General features: G+C 41.4%; 1 protein-coding gene across 1 annotated transcript; it reads left to right on the top strand.

Annotated features, from left to right (window-relative positions):
- Nucleotides 1-1,632: 1,632 nt before the first annotated feature.
- Nucleotides 1,633-10,389, top strand: LOC311058561 (uncharacterized protein; the record flags this gene model as incomplete). Its single annotated transcript, XM_084076024.1, has 6 exons — nucleotides 1,633-1,689; nucleotides 3,972-4,113; nucleotides 5,268-5,435; nucleotides 6,875-7,534; nucleotides 8,039-8,206; nucleotides 10,301-10,389. Exons 2-6 carry the CDS (start codon nucleotides 3,972-3,974, stop codon nucleotides 10,387-10,389), a joined length of 1,227 nt encoding a protein of 408 aa, XP_083932150.1. The 5' UTR covers nucleotides 1,633-1,689.
- Nucleotides 10,390-23,336: the final 12,947 nt, after the last annotated feature.

Here is a 23,336-nt window from a genome sequence, read left to right as displayed (position 1 = left end):
AGATCTGTGGGTCTGGACAACTGGATCTCCATATATGATATGGGTGTATCAGGTTTGTTTATGGTTATGTCTGAGGCATTGGTTCCCACTCTACCCACGGCCCATCCTCCATCCACTCATCAGTGGGCTGATTGGTACCTGTATTAAGGCAGCGCACCTCCTGCCAGAGTTAGCTGTCTGTCTCTCGTTTGTGGGTGCCATGCCATGCTACGCTCTTCCTCGGCGGGCGTGTGTCCACATTAAACGTGTGTCCTCTGAACCAGGCTGGCCTGTTGGGCTTCAGTTTGTCTTCAGCATCAGCGCAGGTGTGTCTCTCCATCTTTCTGTTTAAGCACTCGCCTGCATATACTATATTTTGGTCACTGAATGGGACATGATCACAGACAATTGTAGTCAGACAATTGAATGGTCTAAGTAGGTGAGATAATGACCTACCCACATTTAATCAGACTATTGATTGGTCAGATACTGACCACCCGGGGGCAGAGCTCTCCCCACAACATGATTTACAATTCTGTGCCTATCGGTACATTACTTGTACGGCGCTGAGTCGCAACGACAACTCGTTCGCTTTAGCTCGCTTGGTGGTGCCTCTCGTGGCTCCAGTTTGCTTGAGACAATAATGCACAGAAGGTACTTATGTGGTCCTCCTTCTCCGCAGTATAGCACGTTCATTTGGTGTCTCGTTGGCATTATAGTGAATCTAAACCTTGGGCTTTGTTATTTTGTCGCTTTCTACACCCCGGTTTCCGCTGCTGCCGGCAGTGCAAACTGTACACTCCGCCTTGCAAACGTGGTAGGTTAACTGTGTGTCTCTCTGCTCTTGTCTCTTTGAATTTCAGTATTATTAAATAGTAGGGCCGGTGACACAACTATCCCTCTGACTATGTTTATTGATCTTGGTGGAATCATTTTGTTCTATATTGTATTTATTTAATTGGGTTAAATTAAGCTATCAATTCCCACCAAAATGAAAGAGTTCCCACCCAAAGTCTCAAAAGAGTCAATATTCATTAATTTGGAATATTACCAAATGTATATAGCCTACATCTTGGAGAAAATAAATGTGATGGTATTGTGTATTGTATATGTATTTTTTGCATGAAATCTCATAACACTATTTATCTGGGAAATGTTCTGTGGATATTTGGTGCAAGATGCTTAGTTAAGAGATATAAAGGGTAGAAATATATCTACTCAATTACTTTCCAACACTGGTGTGTGGTTGGGAGTAACCTCGCGTCACCAGACTTTCCACCTTGGAGGCAGAGCCCTTGGAGGAAAGCCTGGTATTCGTTCTAAAGCCAGCCGTGTGATCAGCGTGTGACACGGTTTAGAAAAAAGGAAAAAAGTATTGTGGTTCCGCTGGTTGGGATCTGGTTGGCGATGCATTGTTTTTGTTCCCCACATAATGCGAATCCATTCGTTTAGTCTCGCTAGTCTTGCTACGAGTTATTATACCAAAAGAAACGAAACGATTATACCAAATTTAACAAGTTTTAAACTAGGGGAATTATTTTGGAATGCACGGCACCGGTGGTTCTGGTCACTGGTTCCGGTTACCTGATGACGTAATGATGACGTAAGATTATTTCCTGTTAGACAACAAGGAAGACAAGAAAGGAGAAGAAGATAGCTAGCTCTATGCTATGCTAAGCTCAAGTCCCTCGCTGCTCTTTTTCTGCTAACGTAAGTTTACTATTTTATAGTAGCTTAAAACTAACCTACGATCTGTTGAAATACACACTGTCGTGTGACAGTTACAGTTGACACGCTAATTATGTGAATTCTCGTTTTGTATCAGTTGTGTCAGACGTTAGTTTGACCGTTTATTTTGTAACGAAAATCAATACAATGTTTACATAATCTGAAAAGCCAGGAGATAACTACTACATGTATGTCCTGAACTGATCACTAACTACATGTATGTATGTCCTGAACTGATCACTAACTACATGTATGTATGTCCTGAACTGATCACTAACTACTACATGTATGTCCTGAACTGATCACTAACTACATGTATGTCCTGAACTGATCTCTAACTACATGTGTCCTGAACTGATAACTACATATAATGTCCTGACCTGAACTGATATAACTACTAAACTGATCACTAAGTTAACTAACTACATGTATCTGAACTGATCATTGCAGGTAATATTTGTTACACAACAAAAAAGGATATTGAGGGGATTCTTGGAGGAACTTTAAGTATAGGGGTGCAACAATTAAACTATAAATCCATGGAATCCAATCAGCAAATTGTCGCTGATGTTTTTGATAATGAATCCTGGAGTGGATGCCACTTAAATATACAGCAGTTTTTGAGGAATGAGCCATTTCTCTTGCCTTACAATCTGCTGAGAGTTGCACATGTACAATAGCCACAGCAAAGCAAAACTAATAGCACATAACAATGGTGGGGCCTATGCAGCATCACATCACATCCAAAAACATTTGAAGTCTAAGGTCATTTTACCCTTAACATTGTAAAGAAAAGGATTAGGAGTTTCTACTGTGCATTAAGATTAAAGTCAATACCGCTATATATCTATACTTGTACGCAGGATTATATAATCAAGAACCAAAAATATGACGTGCATGTTTATGGTTGTTTAACAACTTTTGTCCATTTGGGTGTTGAACAGCTCAGAGGTTGGTCAATTGTTTTTTTAATTGAATGAAAAATATGTATTAATTATGAACCTACAGTGACTAACCTACAGTGAAGCCTATAGAAAATGATTAAGGCTATCGTATGCAATTATGCATGGCCTGCGGATTCTGGTTTTATTTGTCAATCATTGTGGAAAGGTGCTCGCCACATTATGACCATTATGCACGGCTGTGCATATTCATAGCTCCCAATTAATCACATGTATCATGAGGAGTGGCTTCAAATGATTATGAGAATAATAGTCCTCCGAAAAGCTATAGTAAAAAGTAACAGTAAAAATTAAAAACGGCTATTTGATTAAAATTTAGATTTTGTATGACCCTCCCCTGGCCTGAACTCAAATTAAAAATAGGTGAACCTCCAACGAACAAAAAATAAAAAAGCATAACCCTCCCCTCTTTTCTCCAGTGGACCAGTTCTTTTAATATCAAATTGTCCCTAAGCAGCCATTTTAATTGAAGCAGAAGCGAGCCTGTAGTATTTTCTGTTTGCCGCCAGAGAGTGATGTAGGGCATTATTTTATTTATTATCGTTTTCTTTCTTATTTTCGTATTACAAATGTAAATTTATGTAAAAACATAAACAAGGATGACGTAGGTTAACCCATTAAGACCTGAGGCCGATTCTAAAAATGATTCTAAATCCTAACACTTTTTTGAAAATAATGTAAAAAATATTTTTTCACGACTTTTCAAAAATAGCAGATCTACAAGCTCGTAGCGCGGCACTCGGTGCCGCGCTACGAGCTTGTATATCTGCTACTTTTGAATAGCCAAAGACATCGTAAAATGACACAGACGCGTCCCCGGTCTTAATGGGTTAAAAGGAATTTTAACCTAAGTTTAAATATATTGAATTCATTATGAGGTCTAAATGTTAAAACTACAGTAATCTGTTGGATTACACCTTGGATTACATTTCATGAACATGTAACAGAGTTCGGAATATGAGATGTTTTATACAATAGCAGTTCTGATAGCTCTTTGCTATGACGTATGAAAAGCCAGAAGAGATCACTAACTACATGTATGTCCTGAACTGATCATTGCAGCTTCCTCAGTAAAAAGAACCTAATCATCCATCCAGTTACACAGGCTTTATATCCCATGTGCATTTGTTACATTGTGTGTGTGTGTGTGTGTGTGTGTGTGTGTGTGTGTGTGTGTGTGTGTGTGTGTGTGTGTGTGTGTGTGTGTGTGTGTGTGTGTGTGTGTGTGTGTGTGTGTGTGTGTGTGTGTGTGTGCGTGCGTGCGCGCGTTCGCGTGCGTGTGCGTGCGTGTGTGTAAAGCAGATGTTCAATGGTGATGGACACAGCATGTCTCATCAGGACCACATAGACTCAGCTGCTCTGAGTCAGCACCTGAGATCTGCTGCCCCCTGGAGGACTACTGCAAGCATGACTCCCATCTTCACCCTGGAGGCCAACAACTGCTGTGAGTAACACATGCGCACACACCCACACTAAATGATTTGTGCATAATAATAACCGATCTACAAACTCATGTGTTGCAGCATGATGCGTAAATCTGCTATTTCTGGTGTGCACAACTACGTCTTGTTGCTACTATTACAACTACGTATAAATGAGGCATGACTCCTTCGGTGATGTTCTCTATGCCTGCTTGCCCTGTGGAGAAATAGAATTTTAAATTTCAAGCAGTATCACTTGTCGACCAGTATAGAATTGTATAAGTTATATCGTATTAACATAGTCTACCCTACAGATTGGATCAAATAACATTGTAATCATTAAAAAGTTACACAATGCAGCTTGAACACTCACCACAGAGATTTTCTTGAGTCCCCTAGCTTTAAAACTGTCATATGTCATATACTGTCCTAGAAGGCTATTTATGGCACATTCCCCCCCAGAATAGGGATACTGGGGTTCAAGTGGTTAAAAACCCACCTCTTCAGGAAACACTACCCTTCCTCTTTGCCTGGCTTACTTGTTGTTAACTAGTTGTACGAACTCTTGTTTTATTGTTGTACTGTTTTATTGGATCTTGTTTAGTCGATACACTTTTTGTATTAGCTCGTGCTCATTTGATTTTGCTATTTTGTCTCATCTGCTTAAGAATGTAGGTAGCTGATATATTGCACTTTTACCTTAGCGCTAGGTATACTCTTGGTTGCTTGTTTTTGCAGGAAATGCACTTAAGACTTCTGGTGATTAGTAGTTTCGTTCCCTACCTATGTTGAATGCACTTATTGTAAGGATAGGATAGGCTTTGGATAAAAGCGTCTGCTAAATGACTGTAATTTAATGTAATGTAATGTAATGTAAATGTTTCCTGTAATACATTGTTCAAATTTGCCATTGCAATAGAAAAATAATGAATGGCAATAACAAAACAGTCACTCAACACTCAAGTCTACACTTGATGTACACTCACTGATTCTCGCTCCAAGAGGCTTGTGGAGCCTCCTCCCTTTTCACTCTCGGCTCCTCCAAAAGCAAATTAACATTCGGGATGCAAACCATTTCCGGGTCATGCTGGAGGCCATGAGGCAGAAATCAAGGTATTGGAATTGGGCTATTGAGTTGCTCTCTCCTGACATTCGCCTTCCTCTCTCCTCCTTCTAGACCTCACATCTGAACAGCAGGAGAGGAAACCCAGTCTGGTCCAGTTGAAACTAGAACCTCCACAGGTTAAAGAGGAACAGGAGGAGCCAGTTCAAAGACCAGAGGAGGCTGATGGGTCAACAACATTGACATTACTAGATAGGAGGACAAGTGGAGACACTCTCTCAGGTTTAAAAACAATCCCTTTATTAGTGCTAAACTAGTGATGTTTTGGTATGTGGACCTTCATCAGATTAACAGCACAGGTAATAATAGGTTGCTTTACTTCAAACCCTAAACCTAGCTCAAGAATGGTTACATTTCATGTATTACATTATAGATCACATTCATGCCCTCTCGGTTAGGGAGTCATTGTGGTGGCATTTTAACTTCTAGCTATACACCCAATAATTAATTGCTGCGACAGCTCTTGTCATCTAGTTTCAAAAATAACGGATTTGGGGAGAGCCCGTTCATTCACTTCACTTATATTCAGGGGTCCAGTATATATGTGCAGATTATACTTGATTTGATAGGCAATTAAATGTCATTGTCAAATATTTTGTCCCAATCCAGCCACGCTGAAAGACAGTCAGCCCCTGACAACACTGGCCACCTTACAGATTGCTACAAAACCTGTATATCCACTCGTTTTGGGGCTAAACAACAACTTGAAGGATACATATACGTAGGTCTGATAATGATGTACCATGCATGTTAAAATCATGGACACATGACATTATTCCCCACATTTTCCTTATTATACTTCATTGTTTTTACACTTTGGAAACAAATGCCTATTTAACATTGAGCTTGCCACAATGTTAAGCTGCCCGCTGGACCTGTATCCATCTAGGGGTACAGGGGGCTTTCACATAGGGGGGCTTTTTTCTAGTTATCATAATCATTATACGGAATGTACGTGATGAGGCCGAATTCGCAGCTAAACACGTCTAAACTTCCGTCAATGAGCACAGGTGGTATGAGACACAAATTCACAGTTGCAGGATAATTTATCAAGCCTATGTCCCATACATATGAGCTCATTGAAGGAGAATAATCTTTCTGTAAGAAGATAGATAGATAGATGGATAGATACATAACCTAATTAATTCATTAACTCTCTCAGTGCCAATGAAATAAAAAAATATGTTCATACTGTGCCAGCATTTTTTTTAAAGTAAAAAATAATAATAATAATAAGTTAAACAAGAAGTGAATGGAGCAGCAAATCTTCGGATCACGATATCTTGGGTTCTGAAAATTCTTTTCCATAATTCTTTTTATTCCTTTTTTTTATTTTTAAAAACTCGGATAACTCGTTCTTGGCACTGAGGGCATTCAGAAAAAACTCGGGATAACATGGCACTGAGAGAGTTAAAACGCTAGACATTATTACAAAACAAATCAATAACTAGATAGATAGATAACCTAATTCATTCATTAAAACACTAGACATTATTACAAAACAAATCAATAAATAGATAGATAGATAAATAACCTAATTCATTCATTAAAACACTAGACATTATTACAAAACAAATCAATAAGTAGGAGAATCTATCTTATCCAATCAGAAAACACAATGAGTTGCTCTCTGCTGATTACCTGCCCTCTCCTCCTTCTAGATTTCCCGCACCTCCCTGTGTGCAAGGAGGAGGTTTCCCCTGAACAGCAGGAGAGGAGCCTCAGTCTGGTCCAGGTGAAACTAGAACCTCCACAGATTAAAGAGGAACAGCAGGAGAGGAGCCTCAGTCTGGTCCAGGTGAAACTAGAACCTCCACAGATTAAAGAGGAACAGCAGGAGAGGAGCCTCAGTCTGGTCCAGGTGAAACTAGAACTTCCACAGATTACAGCAGAACAAGAGAAGCTACTTCAAAGACTAGAGGAGGGTGATGGGTCAATGTTGACATTAGTAGCAGTGAAAAGTGAAGATGATGAAAGCAGAAAGACGCCTATAGCCAGCACCTCAACTGAACACATAAAGACACAATCTGATGACCAGCTCTTCTCTTCACAAAGTTCTGAATCTGACACTGATGACAGTGATGACTGGAAGGAGTCAAGGGAAGATCAGTCAGGTTTAAAAACACTGAAATCACACAAGACACGACGTGTGGAAGAACAAAGATTGTCTTTGAGCAACAAGTTGCCCTATAACCTGAAATCATCAAAACAAAACCCATCCATAAAGAGTCACAAAGGGAAGAAAGGCTTTAGTTGTACAGAGTGTGGCAAAGTCTTTGTTGGCATGAGTCATCTAAAACTACACTTCAGGATTCATACAGGTGAAAAACCCTTCATCTGTACAGTTTGTGAACAAAGATTCAGTCAACCTTCAACTCTGAAGACACACATGAGGACCCATACAGGTGAAAAACCATTTACTTGCACAGTTTGTGAACAAAGATTCAGTTACGCTTCAGTTCTGAGGAGTCACAAGATGACTCATACAGGTGAAAAACCATTTGCTTGTACAGTTTGTGAACAAATATTCAGTCAAACTTCAACTCTGAAGACACACATGAGGACTCATACAGGTGAAAAACCATTTTCTTGTACAGTTTGTGATCAAACATTCAGTCAAACTTCGGCTCTGAAGGGACACATGAAGACTCATACAGGTGAAAAACCATTTGCTTGTAACGTTTGTGAACAAAGATTCAGTCGAACTTCACATCTGAAGATACACATGAGGACTCATACAGGTGAAAAACCATTTGCTTGTACAGTTTGTGAACAGACATTCAGTCATTCTTCAGCTCTGAAGGGACACATGAATACTCATACAGGTGAAAAACCCTTCATCTGTACAGTTTGTGAACAAAGATTCAGTTTAAACTACACTCTGAAGAGTCACATGAGGACTCATACAGGTGAAAAACCATTTGCTTGTACAGTTTGTGATAAAGTATTCAGTCAAACTTTTACTCTGAAGACACACATGAGGACCCATACAGGTGAAAAACCATTTACTTGCACAGTTTGTGAACAAACATTCAGTCAAACCTCAGCTCTGAAGGGACACATGAAGACTCATTCAGGTGAAAAAACATTTGCTTGTACAGTTTGTGATCAAACATTCAGTCAAACATCAGCTCTGAAGGGACACATGAAGACTCATTTAGGTGAAAAACCATTTGCTTGTACAGTTTGTGAACAAAGATTTACTCGAACTTCAAATCTGAAGATACACATGAGGACACATACAGGTGAAAAACCATTTAGTTGTACAGTTTGTGAACAAAGATTCAGTCTAACTTCAACTCTGAAGACACACATGAGGACTCACACAGGTGAAAAACCATTTACTTGCACAGTTTGTGAACAAAGATTCAGTCACACTTATGCTCTGAATAGACACATGAAGACTCATACAGGTGAAAAAACATTTGCTTGTGCAGTTTGTGAACACAGATTCCGTCAAACTTCACATCTGAAGAGACACATGAAGACTCATAGATGAAAATAAAAAGTTGTTGTTTTGTTCAAAATGCAACTCTTAAAACAGAATTAAATTTGGATTTTTTTTTAACCAAGGTTATGGTGGGTACCCCAACTTTAAGGAGCTGTCAAAAATTCTCCTAGGGATACTGAATTTCAGTCTTTGTGAGAGGTGTTACTAGACACCTTTACAAACACATTGGTGAAGATTTTTTTTGGTAAGGAATTTATTCCAAGATTGGAAAATATTCTGCTAATATCCCCTGACTAATAAGAAGGCACAGGCTTTGACTTTGTAGTGTCCAGTGCCACTGATTGTATGTGGAGAGCATGTACCATGATGTAAGACACAGGTGTATGTGATGAAGACAATTGTATGTGATTAAATGCACACAGCTGTTGGATGATTAAAAACAGGACACGAGTAAAGAGAGTAAAAGGCAGTCGTGTCTCCGTGTGTTTGTATGTTAAAGTTGTGGATATCAAACACTATACTGTACATATTTCCATTGCGTAAACATCCTTTCTCATGTATGTGTAAGTTATGTAGTGATGCATGAGATGTTAAATGTGTGTCCATGTATGTCCAAGCACCCATTGGCACAATATAGTATCCAGGAAAGTGTGGTATGTGGCAGTGGTGAGAATTGATGAATTGATTGAATACTTTATTAGTCAGAATTGTAAACAGCATGAGGTACAGTCAGACGTTTAGGCTAAAAGGATAACACAACAAAGTCCAGGGAACTTGTTTCCATTGTGGTCCTATAAAGAAGGGTGGTACGTCAGGCTAAGAGTGCAAGTCGGAGACATTTAATGACATTGGTAATGGCAAACTATTAGACACATTTACAGGGACACAGTGATTTCCCACCCCACAAAAGGAGTGTTGCAGGAGTGCTGGCAGTATGGGAGGTGTCAGAGGGATCTCTTTGGTCGGGTAGGGAATGAAATCACAACAGAGCTTGGAGTGTTTGGTCTGACGATAAGTCCAGCAGTAGTTTATCTGCTGGTGGCGTCATGGAGGATGGTCTGGCCAGATGTAGACTGTTAAGATGTGAAGAGGAGAGAGAGAGAGATCAGGATGATTTGGTGAGTGCATTCAATTTTTTATTTAAGTAAACGTAGCAATACCACATTATAAAAATACTATCTTACAAGTAAAGACCTGCATTCAAAATGTTACTTGAGTAAAATTACAAAAGTATTAAGCATCAAAATATACTTAAAGTACCAAATTAAAATCCTTCAAAAATAGCAGATCTACAAGCTCACAATGCCACGTGATCTTGTCAATCTGTATTTTCAACAAGTGGCCAATGTCCAAATTATAATGTATGTTTTGTAATCATAATCTAAAATTGAAAAGTACGTTTTCAAATAATTATAGTGGAGTAAAAAGTACTACATTTTTTTCTGAAATGTAGTCGAGTAGAAGCATATTAAGAATACAAAAAAATGGAGGTAGGCCTACTCAAGAAACGTTGGCCTAAAAGTATCAAGGGTGCTTAAGAACAGTACTTGAGTATATCTACTTAGTTACTTTCCACTGCTGGTGTGTGTGGTTGGGAGAGGAAATTAGATGTGTCTTTTGTCTGATTCACACTCAGGAGCAGAAGGTGGCGGTAATGCACCAACGAGCTGGATGCCAACCGCCGGAAGACGAGATGGAAAAAGCTCACAAGAGCTGCCTTGCTGAACCGTTGCTCCTGTCCAGCGTCCAATTTGTATAGGCTATGCACTCCATTGAACAGTATTTATCCATTTAGATCAATTATTGATGTTATTAAAACCGTTTTTGTTACACAGAAACATAATTTGTGTTGTATAGCTTCGTTTAAATGCTTAATTTATAGTTGTATGTGCAAATGAACTAGCCTGGTTCCAGACGAATCTGCCTTTGCAAAATTGCATGCACTTTAGTGTGTCGTGTGATATTGTCTGGCCACGCGAGGCTACAAATGAACCGTTTTTCAATGGTTTTCAATGGCTTCCTTTTTGCTTGAGGGTGGTGTTTTCGTTCTTGAGGGCAGTGATCTCTCGTGACCATTTGCTATTGAGGGAGGTATTATCTTCTTTGAGGGCTTTGGTCTCTTTCTTGAGGGCCTTGTTCTCCTCCTCGAGTGCAGTGATCACCTGTGAGTTATCCGTTGTACTCTCTTCCTTCCGCACTTCCTCCATCTCTTTAATAGTTTGCTCTCAGTATATATCTTTCCACTCAAACAGAGAGCGTCTCCTTTCAAACCCCAATGGTTCTAATCAGCCCCCCGCCCACAGGAGTGGCCCAATTCTCTCACAACTTGCTACAAAAATCCCTCATGAAAAACTATATAATCTCCTACATTTCATTTTCCACCTTCACATGTGTCTCCTTCTCTAATAATCAAAAAGTGCTATATATTTCATCTCGCAATCTACTTCCGGATGGTTCGTTTTGCACCTTCTCTTGCCACATCGGTCACGGGAAAGAAATAAGCACTGACGTGGTCTATGGAAACGACGAGCCCAAAAGTGCACCCAAATAAGCCCACAATCGCTTATACAAACAGTCAGACCTGGCAACGCAGCCTACGCCAATCATGCGTGAGAGATCTACAAGCTATGGGGCAGAGACGCCACCGTATCTTAGCAACAACTACAGCGCTCACTCTCATTGGTCGTGTCACGCTAAGAGCAGTCTCCACACAATGGCATCTCAGAGAGCTTGCTGTAGTGTTTATATATCTATGGCTGTAGCCATCACAGTCTAGCCTGGGTGCCAGCCTGCTTCGCTGCGTTCGGCGGACTTTTTTTCTCTCTCCAGAGAGACAAAAAAAACCGCCGAACGTAGCGAAGCAGGCTGGCACCCAGGCTAATCACAGTCAGTCGCAGCGACGACGGACAGGGCGCTGTGATAGCTGCCATGTCGCTAACGCTAACGTGGTTGTCATGCCTGCAGCGGCTGTGCAATCACTTTGTCAACAATGCACGTTCGTGTGGTGAATGTCAATATTGCTGCTCAGTTAGTCCATTGTAGATGGTGTATGTTTGTGTGTGTCTTCTGGAGAACTATGTAGCTCCACAGCAACTACAGAAACTAACGTAATGGCAGGACCGCCCCGTGCTACGCATGTTACGCTGCATTACGGTCATGTAGTAAATTCAGATAATTTCGCTCAGATTAGAGCAGTGCTTATCAACCCTTTCAGGCCGCCCCCCCCCCCCCCCCCCCCCCCAAATAAACGTACTTGATCTGGGGACCCCCCCCATTCTGTTTGACTCCGTTTCACAAGTAAATATTGTGAAAATAGCCGATCTACAAGTTCGCAACGCCTCACGTTGAGAGGCTTTGTAAGCTTGTAGATCGGCTATTTTCTACATTCTTGCCTCTTTCTTAGATTATTTGACAATGTGGCCCATGTTTTTATAGTATAGTTTGTTGACTACTTTTGTTGCAGAAATGGTCATTTCCTTTACTTTCGTTTTTTTATTGTCTCCGCCAGGCCGAAAGGCATGGCGCAAGACTATGTTTCACCCCCTGTCCGTCCGTCTGTGATAGCTAATCTCTCACATCGTTGACTTGATCGCAGCGAAACTGCACACACACTCCCTGGATGCCAATTCAGAACCTCTGCCCTATTTCTTTCACATGGCCCTGTTACAGTGCCACCAGGAGGCCGCTTTTTGCTAAACACATTTTCTCACAGTACTCCTACAGATTTTGCCCAAACATCACGCAAATCGGTACACAGTATCTCCACAGTCATTAAAAAAAAAGCCTCTTTCAGATTTTTCATATTCCATCCTGATTGGCTAAAATAGCTTCCAAAGTCTGCAGGACTGCTCCGTTTGGACCAAAATGCCTCACATTATGAACACAGCATGCACTTTCCGTGCAACTTTGCACCCACATTCCCACTATGCCGAGGAAGAAATTCCACTTGAGATTTCTCTAATCAGCCTCATGGTAGCGCTATAACAGCCCGATGTGGAGAGTCAGTGAGAGCTGGATAAACGAGGTAAAATGTGTCAAAAGGAGTCTGTACGGCTGTCGATACATGAACACATGACGTCGGTCGGAGAGGAGATATTGTGTCTTTTGGACAAACAGCAGCGTGGTGCTGATGTTTGTTGTGTGAAGCAGCTTAATGTCAGAGTGTTTGTGTTGGAGCGCCTCAGTGCGGCTGCAGAGTTCATGTGCAACCTCTTCCAGAGAGAGACAGAGACACTAGAAACTCTGCTGGAGAAAAAAAAACACTGCTGGGCATTGACTTTCATATGGACATTGATCTACACACTGCAGGTATATCTGCTACACACACAACATCAAACTAAACACTACAGGTATGATGCAGCGTTTGCATTCCAGCCAGCATGCCAGCGTAGTTCCCATATGGTTTCAAGGTGGGCTAAACCATATGGACCCCATGTCAGCAATGTCAGCGGCATCCACTTCAGTCCCAACTGCGATGCCCATGCAGGCTATAAGTAGCTTCTACCTGGCCCTTAGGTGGGCCCCAACTAGCCATGTTTATGTGGGACCAAGGCGGGTCCTAACTGGGTTTGCCCATGCAGGCTTTAACTGGGTTCTACCAGGGCCCTAGGTGTACCCTAACCAACCAGAGTGCAGTGCCCATCGCTCCAATTGTTGCGACGTCAGGGCTCTCAATACTGCACATTGGTGGAGGAGGAGGGGCCGCAGGGCGACCGCACACATCGCTGAACCAATGGTAGCCCACGGATGTTTCCTCTGGGGATTTACAATCTGCCCCTCTATGCCACATATCATCCGCACTACAGGGTCTTCACTGACCGAGCCACGGCCCCACTGGCCCTCATGACGCTACGCCACTTATATGAGTTGCCAAGTGGCCGCGGGCGCTACGTGGGCGTGGCCGCGGGCTAGACGCGAGCCCCCGCGTAGCGGGGGCGAGCTTCTAGTTATTACAATTGCAAAATATAGAACTCGAGCTATCGACGGGGTTTACATAGGATATGATTCACGTGTCATAATATGGTAGACGACTTACGTCACAAGCTGACCACATGAGGACCACGATCCACAATGGAGCCACGACATTCCCATGTGGATCCTGAGATCCACATGATTCCGTTTTTATACCTCTGCCGTTTTTGCCAACTTTATTACACTAGACGGTGCCCTTTGGATTTACATTGGCCCCCAAGGGTCTAAATGAGGATTTCGATTTGCGGCTTTTCCTGTAGTGTGCCTGTCTGTTTTGCTTTGTGCTTGTTCAGCCTTTCTATTTGTGATTGTAGTCCTACTAGAGGTTTGGGTCACACCTACATTGCACCACCGATCCGACCGATATGTCTGAGTCATATTGTCCGGGGGCTGTCAGAGTACCCGTCTATCTGTGTCCCTTTTGTACCCATACTGTACAGTGGTGATCTCTGTATCTGTCAGTCCTTGTCCATTTTATGCCCACATATGGAATTCCCTGATGTCATCAGTATATGGCCTTATATTGGCATGCCCATATATGGGCATATCGGTCAGATCTGTGGCTCTGGACAACTGGATCTCCATATATGATATGGGTGTATCAGGTTTGTTTATGGTTATGTCTGAGTCATAGTGACATGTCATGCCTATATATGAGCGTATCGGGTTTGTGTATGGTTATGTGTGTATGAGTCATAGTGACGTGGCCGTATTGGGTGTGTTTATTTATGGTTATGTCTGAGTCATAGTGACATGCCTATATATGGGTATATATATATCCAGCTAGGATGGGCATTGGTTCCCACACTACCCACGGCCCATCCTCCACCCACTCATCAGGGGGCTGATTGGTACCAGTATTAAGGCAGCGCACCTCCTGCCAGAGTTAGCTGTCTGTCGCTCGTTTGTGGGTGCCATGCCATGCTACGCTCTTCCTCGGCGGGTGTGTGTCCACATTAAACGTGTGTCCTCTGAACCAGGCTGGCCTGTTGGGCTTCAGTTTGTCTTGTTGTTACGCATCAGCGCAGGTGTGTCTCTCCATCTTTCTGTGTAAGCACTCGCCTGCATATACTATATTGTGGTCACTGAATGGGACATGATCACGTGTAGTCAGACAATTGAATGGTCTAAGTAGGTGAGATAATGACCTACCCACATTTAATCAGACTATTGATTGGTGAGATACTGACCTACCCGGGGGCAGAGCTCTGCCCACAACATCTATATATCTATATATATATACAATTTGAATCCTGCGCCATGTCGGTTGTCAGTATGTACGTATGTAGCCAGTGTGACGTAATCTCACATCACGCCAGTGTGACGTAATCTGACATCACGATGAGACGGTCGTCCCGAATATGGAGTAATCACAAAGTGGGTTTGGGTCCTTGCAGAGGTGATGCACGTCACCTCTTTAGGTGCCTGTAAGGTGGCACTGCAAAGTGAACGACGCGTCACGCGGCCCGAACTTCTAGTGATTTACAATTCTGTGCCTATCGGTATAACTTGTACGCGCTGAGTCGGCCGGCGCTGAGTCGCAACGGCAACTTGTTCGCTTTAGCTCGCTTGGTGGTGCCTCTCGTGGCTCCAGTTTGCTTGAGACGATAATGCACAGAAGGTACTTAGGTGGTCCTCCTTCTCTGCAGTATAGCACGTTCATTTGGTGTCTCGTTGGCATTATAGTGAATCTAAACCTTGGGCTTTGTTATTTTGTCGCTTTCTACGCCACGGTTTCCGCTGCTGCGGGCAGTGCAAACTGTACACTCCGCCTTGCAAACGTGGTAGGTTCACTGTCTGTCTCTCTGCTCTTGTCTTTTTGAATTTCAGTATTATCAATTAGTAGGGCCGGTGACACAACTATCCCTCTGACTATGTTTATTGATCTGTCATTTTGTTCTATATTGTATTTATTTAATTGGGTTAAATTAAGCTATCAATTCCCACCAAAAGCCATGAAAGAGTTCCCACCCAAAGTCTCAAAAGAGTCAATATTCATTCATTTGGAATATTACCAAATGTATAGCCTACATCTTGGAGAAAATAAATGTGATGGTATTGTGTATTGTATATGTATTTTTGCATGAGATCTCAGTCATAACACTATTTATCTGGGAAATGTTCTGTGGATATTTGGTGCAAGATGCTTAGTTAAGAGATATAAAGGGTAGAAATAGTATATCTACTCAATTACTTTCCAACACTGGTGTGTGGTTGGGAGCATAGATATATATAAAGGCTAGATGGCTCAAAGGGGCGCCTCAAGCGTAGCAATACCGCGGCCATCTTGGGACGGTCAACAACTCTAGTCCGCTCTATGGTAGCCGGTGCAAGGTGAGTGATCTGCACACACAAAAATACTGTTAACTCGCTGAAATCTTGACTGATTTACAAACGGTTTGGTTTATTATAAACGTTATTAGCATGGCTATGGTACAGGATGCTTGGACATGTTGAAATTGCAGCTTTTCCTTTCGAAAAACGACGTAATCGTGCAGCATAGTTGTGTGTCAGGGCTAGTGTGCAAGTTATCTAGGCTGAGACCACATGTCGAGATATTCAATTATTATATAGGTTTTATGACGACCTAATCTTTGGTATAAATGACAATCTTTGTGGATTGTTGTATTCATTATCTGGCTAATGACAAGAGGCTGCAGAGGGATAGTCAGACCTAGTATTACAAAGTTGACCCAGCAAATTTACACCAGTGAGTGCTCTTTCTTTTCAACATAACTTAAGTTGCACATGATTTCTTCCAAGCGGTTTGGCTTATTAAAAACTTTTAACATTTAGATACATTATGATACAGGAAATTGCTGGCTTTGTGTTTACAGAAGTACGCCTACTAGTGACAGTGAAGATGCCTGATTTTTGTGCAGCCTACGGATGCTCTAATCGCCGTAATCTTCATGCAAGAACCCGTGGGATCACCTTTCACAAGTAAGATATGACAATATTATGACTATTAGGATACTCTTTAGTTAGTGGATGTATGTACAATACAAGTCCTGCTACAGAAACAGTGGGGGTATGTGAGATAATAGACTGTTGTTGACCCAGGCTTTTTAGAATATGTTGCTACCATTTGTTTACACAATTATTGAATGTTTCTTTTGGACACCTTTTTATAACTCTTAGTGTGGTTGTCTTATTCTTAAAGTTGACATGCATGCATGCAGAAGAATAAGACAACCACACTAAGTTTACATACATACATGCATGCATTGTGACTTTCATGTATGTATGTATGTATGTATGCATGCATGCATAAAAGTACCCCAAAAATATGATAATTTGGGTGTGTATTTTTGTCCTTACCCTTAAAAGGAAAGAAGGGTGGAAAATGTTGACAATAATTTATATATCTGGCTACCCTCTCTTTATTCTAAGGTTTCCCAAAGAGAGGAGGAGGCAGTGGGAACTTGCCCTGAGAAGGGACAGTTTTGTGTCCTCTGCCAGGACAGTGCTCTGCAGTGAACATTTCAAGGGTGAGGACTTTGACAGGACGGGGCAGATTGTCCGGCTTAAAGATGGTGTTGTGCCAACAATTTTCAACTTCCCAGCTCATCTTCAAAGGGTATGTGTGTGATTGATATATCAATATATGAATCTGTCATTAAATGTCACTCTTTAGTTTTTCTTTCTGAAAGTTTATGAATAGATAATTACGGGGCCAGAGCTCAGCTCTGGACCTGTTTTATTATTCGCTTTATTCTGTCACTTCTGCCACTTTTCGCAGTTCTGGCTGAACCGCGCTGTCGCTTTTTACGAAACTCGGACATATGGTAGATGGTCATGAAAAACGATCAAGAAATAATTCTCACAATCTTTCGTCCAAAGGTGGCGCTATAGCACTCAATTGAAAATGGCAACTTTGAACAGGTACAACTCATGCCCTGTTTGACCTACAGCCATGAAACTTGGATACACATATGCGTCTCCTCATGCTGAACAACTTTCACCCTCTGACTTTTGACCTCTGACCTTTAGATCTCCCACCATTTTGAATTATATGAAAAACAGTCATTGGCTCCTAACTTCTGCATTTTTTCACTTATGGAAAATCCGTTGGAAATTTTTGTAGCCAGTGGTCCAAAGTTCAAGTGTCAAACGTTTCGTGCAGATTGCTCAAAAATCCCAGGAGGAGATAGATTTTAACTATTACAGTTTTATGAAAATGATTCATCTGTGCCTAAAACATACATGCAGACTCACATTTCTTTGAAACTTTGCAGAAATGTACAGGGTCATTCCAAATATCACTGAAACCAATCTTACTCCAATTGGCCAAAAGGGGGCGCTATAGCAATTTTTTGAAAAGGCAGACTTTAAACAGGCATAAGTCATGCCTCGTTTGGCCGAAAGTCGTGAAACTTGCTTACAAATGTGCCTTGACTCATGAGGAACACACGTATCGATTTGACCATTAAGCTCCGCCCTTAGATTTTCCGCAATTTTGAGCAGTTTGAAAAATACTTGTTTTTGCCAGTTCTGGCTTAACCGTGCATACGCTTTTTACGAAACTCGGCCATATGGTAGATGCTCATGAAAAACTACCAAGAAATAATTCTCACACTCATTCGTCAAAGGGTGGCGCTATAGCACTCAATTGAAAGTGCCAACTTTGAACAGGTACAACTCATGCCCTGTTTGACCTACAACCATGAAACTTCGATACACACATGCGTCTCTTCATGCCCGAGAACTTTTGTGGTCTGACTTTTGACCTCTGACCTTTAGATCACCCACCATTTTGAATTATATGTAAAACAGTCATTGGCTCCTAACTTCTGCATTTTTTCACTTATGGAAAATCCGTTGGAAATTGTTGTAGGCAGTGGTCCAAAGTTCAAGTGTTAAACGTTTCGTGCAGATTGCTCAAAAATCCCAGGAGGAGATAGATTTTAACTATTACAGTTTTATGAAAATTATTCATCTGTGCCTAAAACATACATGCAGACTCACATTTCTTTGAAACTTTGCAGAAATGTACAGGGTCATTCCAAATATCACTGAAACCAATCTCACTCCAATTGGCCAAAAGGGGGCGCTATAGCAATTTTTTGAAAAGGCAGACTTTAAACAGGCATAAGCAGGGCAGGAATTTCACGGCGGCCACGGCGGCCATGGCCGTCGTTGCCCCTCTCATTGGCCGTGTGCCCCTCGAATAATGACATGCCTTCACGGCCACAGTGGCCGTGGTGCCCCAGCTGCGCCCAGCAACTGATTTCACAGTTTTTCCTCTGCGCAATTTTCTTGTCAATACGTTTTTTTTTAGTCACCAGTCCCTTTGGTTGAGCTGCGCAGCTACAACATGCACAGTGGTAGGTAGGTTTGATTTTAAGCCTCCTATGAACCTTCGGAATCCCGCAACACAGTGTAATAGACACAAAAGCATTACCGGGCCAAACAGGAGATAAATCTAACGCAGCCTGAACTAAGCAATGGTTTGATTTCTAGCCTGAGAGAGAGAGAGAGAGAGAGAGAGAGAGAGAGAGAGAGAGAGAGAGAGAGAGAGAGAGAGAGAGAGAGAGAGAGAGAGAGAGAGAGAGAGAGAGAGAGAGAGAGAGAGAGAGAGAGAGAGAGAGAGAGAGAGAGAGAGAGAGAGAGAGAGAGAGAGGATTCTGTAGTCCTACAGACCGATGTGCCCCGATGTTTTTTTCAACAGCAAAATATAGATGAATACATCTAATAAAATACAGCAAAATCCCCAAATTTTGAGTCTTAATATAAAGCAAGCAACAGAATAACTGCAAACAAATTAAAAGTGTAGGCTATCAATATCATACAAAAGAGTGACCTCACCGCTCTGATGACAAGAAATAAATCCTTTTGCAAACCACATCCATGATATCTGTTCGTTTGTCAACAATGTTCTAATTGGGAAGTTTATTTTAGCAGAATGTGACAGTTTTAGTCAGTTTTTTGGTGCGCAACACAGCCCTCGTTTAAGTGATTGCTTTCACCTGCTGCTGCAGTGTGCGGAGCTTGTGCGCAACAGGGCATATCTCCGCCAAGCCAGGGTGACCTACCCAGGGCCATGAAATTCATAATGCAGGCATAGTAGCCAATTAGAATGAAATCTGCAAAAACGGACTAATATACTGATACAGAACCATATATTGGCTATATATTATGGCTTTCAGGTGGAAATCTTGTATGTTCCTTTTTTATTATAGCCAATCTACAAGCTGTAATTTGAATTTGAATATAAATAACTTGTGGGGAAAATACATACAATCTCTCAGAGGTCTTCAACAGGGGGTCCGCGAAGGTACTGCAGGGGGTCCGCGACCCCTAGGGGGTCCGCGAAGGTACTGCAGGGGGTCCGCGAAATTGTTGTTTGATTATAAAAAAAATGTTTTTAAAAACTTAGAAAACTTTTTTTCTTCTTTTTTTTTCCAAAAATGTAAATTTGACATATTTTAATAGCTTAGTAATGAATGCACAATAACATGGTATGTTTATACATATTTTGTAGAGAAAGATCAGTGGTGTCAGTTCAGCAAAAGCTAAGGTATGGCAAGGTTAGGGTTGCCAACTCCCAGAGATTAAAATAAGGGACATCTATCCTTTTTTTAAGGGTTCAACCCCCCCAAAACCCCTGAAATGCATAGAAACTATGCATTATACCTATAACACAATGGTCTGGTCTTACACCTGCATTAGGCTACTATTCATGATTTTTTTTTCTGGAGCCAAGGTATGGCACCTGCCATGCCTTGCCATACCCAATTGACGCCCCTGAGAAAGGTCCTTTTGCACACCTACTGGGTCAACCTGTGCGTAGGAGCAGGCAATTTTTTCATGTTTATTTATATAAAACACAATTTTATACATAAATATATGATATATATAGTAGCCTACCCCCTACCCTACGAGGTAGGGGGTCCCTGCTCCATCACCCCATCAGTTTGGGGGTCCCTGGCCTGAAAAGGTTGAAGACCCCTAATTATTCTGTGAATCTAATGTGATTAATGTGACCCCTACTTCAGTCAGTGAAGTCCAGGGCTGAATGTGACATATTGAGACCTATATAACTAAATATTGGTAATTTGCCAACACATTATTTTGTGAAATAAATGGGTTATATTTCACAGATAGTTATACAATTCTTATAATATATTAAAATACAATCATCCTTAACCTTCAAGTTAAATGCATTATTTCCGGGGACTTAAACACTTTTTTTTTTGGATGGCCTTCCTGCCCTGGCATTTGGCCTTTGTGCCCTCCAAAAAATTACAACACCAAAGGCCAAGTGGCCTTGCCCCTAAAATGACGAAATTCCAGGCCTGGGCATAAGTCATGCCTCGTTTGGCCGAAAGTCGTGAAACTTGCTTACACATGTGCCTTGACTCATGAGGAACACACGTATCGATTTGACCATTAAGCTCCGCCCTTAGATTGTCCGCAATTTTGAGCAGTTTGAAAAACACTTAAACCCAGGATTTTTCAGCTATTTGTGTGAAACTGTATCATCTGTGTGATCTCCTTTTTCACAGTTACTTGTCTGTTGGGCCAATGGCGTCTCCCTCAAATGAATGCCTCACAATCTCAAGGTCGCCAGTTCAAGCCTCACTTGATGCAGACTTCATTTAAGTTGAATTGCAAACAGCATGACTGTATCAATGAATACATGTGCAAATGGTAAAGATAACCTGAAATGCTTATTTGAGAGTACGTTTTTTCAACGTATGACATACTTTATCTGAAAATAGCTGATCTACAATCTCACAACTTTTCATGGTTTGTGAGCTTGTAGATCGGCTACTTTCACTAGTTTTGGTTCTGAGGAGATGTACAATTTCTTCATTGGTAAATGGTTTGTGAACGAGTGATCTTAGTGTTAGTGAAACAGGGGCTTGGTTCATGAAAGAAGGCAAGAGTTTATGATCTTCAACAGACAATATCAGCCTGGACAAAGCTATAGCACTATAGGTAGTGTTGCAGCCTATTAGTCTGAAGGTTGAGAGTTCGAATCCTGTTAATGGCAGTAGGTTGAGATGTCCAATCAAACCATTATGTTTCCATTTCTCTCTCTCATCAATCTATTGTTTCCATGTCACTCTCTCTCTCTTCAATCTATTCCGTTTCCATGTCTCTCTCTCTCTATTCACTGGCCCCGTATTATCGCTGCTTGCAGCTATATTGTATCTTGTATTACAGCACATTTTAGACACCCAATATGCCTTAAATTATGTTTTATTTTAGCCGGTAGCAACAAGAAGCACAACCTCTTCTAGAAGAGCGGAGGAGAGCCTGCCAATGGACTTGTCGTACGATGAACCTCAGCCTTATGTTGTGAGTATTTGCACGTGGAATGTCACTAACAAATAAGAGCATCATATTGCTTATTAAATCCTTTATCTTGGTGGTAGGCAGGAAGGTCTATGATGGTGTTACTAGAAGAGCCTACTATTATTTGAGGTGGTACTTTGTGTAAAAAGTTTGAGAACCATTGGCTATCTCACTTGCTCTATGTCACTCATACACTTTGATGAACAAACATGTGCAAAGATTGAAAGTACACCCAGGTAGGCAACCTTTACAATCAAAAGAGACGTTTTTGTCCAGAGCCTCAAAACACATTTTTGCCTTATAATTAAGATCAATTTCTTAAAAGTACACCGAGTTGTGTTTTCTGTTGGAAATTGTAGAACTTAAAAAAAAGTAGGCTCACGTCATTGATAAGTGGACATTGAATTGTTAAAAAAGCAACTGTTATTAATTTCCAGATTACTATTATTTATATATTTGTAAATTTTGCCAAAGCAACAGGGAGCCACTGGAGAGAGGCGAAACAGCCGCAAGCGGCAGGCCACTGACGACCACCCATACGCATTGCCTGCTTGCCCCAAGGCTATAAAGGCCAAACTCGACATAGCCTCAACGAGAGTGAGGAAACTGGAGCGGGAGAAGATGAATGCCTTGACGAGAGAAAGGAGGGCCAAGAAAAACATGCACGCTCTTCTGGAGGAACTGAAGGAGAAAAATCTCATCAACGAAGAGCTGAAAGACAAGCTTGAGTGCTACTCTGGTACAATACAAATATTACATATTTTGTGTATTTTATGTTCTTTGTTAGACTTCCAGTTCCTAGTTACTGTTAAAAGGAGACATACTAAATCACTTTTGCTAATTGAATTTCAGATCTTCCAGTTCACCTCCTGTCGAGGCAGGGTGTAGAGTACACCAAGGCCCAGAGAGATTTTGCTTTTACCCTCCATCTGCATGGTCCAAAGGCATATCACTACCTGAGAGAGACTCTGCATATTCACCTCCCACATCCCAGTTCATTGCAAAGGTATTCTTCATGATGTCTAAGTTTAAACTACATTAAGCAGCAAGCACTACAGACTGTATTATCATTAAACTTACTGATCTAACAGCTCATGTCTCATGCTGATACATTTTGATATTGTAGCTATTTTTAGTATGTCCAGTGTCTACAATAGGGATGCTTAGGTTAGTGGTTAAATGGCTATGTGGTTAATTGGGTAAGTGGTTAAATGGCTACTTTTTAATTTTGCTAAGGTGGCTGAGCTCTCTTGATGCCAAACCTGGTCTCAACAAAATGATGTTGGACATGCTGGAAAGACGGCGTCAGGAAGATGAGGCCAAGTACGGGTGTGTCACTCTGATGCTGGATGCCATGTCCATCAAAAAGCACGTCCAATATGACCCTCAGACCCAAA

This window comes from Gymnoscopelus microlampas (assembly GCF_963454915.1).
Source record: "Gymnoscopelus microlampas genome assembly, chromosome: 13".
Lineage (NCBI taxonomy): Eukaryota > Metazoa > Chordata > Actinopteri > Myctophiformes > Myctophidae > Gymnoscopelus > Gymnoscopelus microlampas.
Note: the sequence above shows the minus strand (reverse complement) of the source record. Positions and strands in the feature narration are given on the sequence as shown.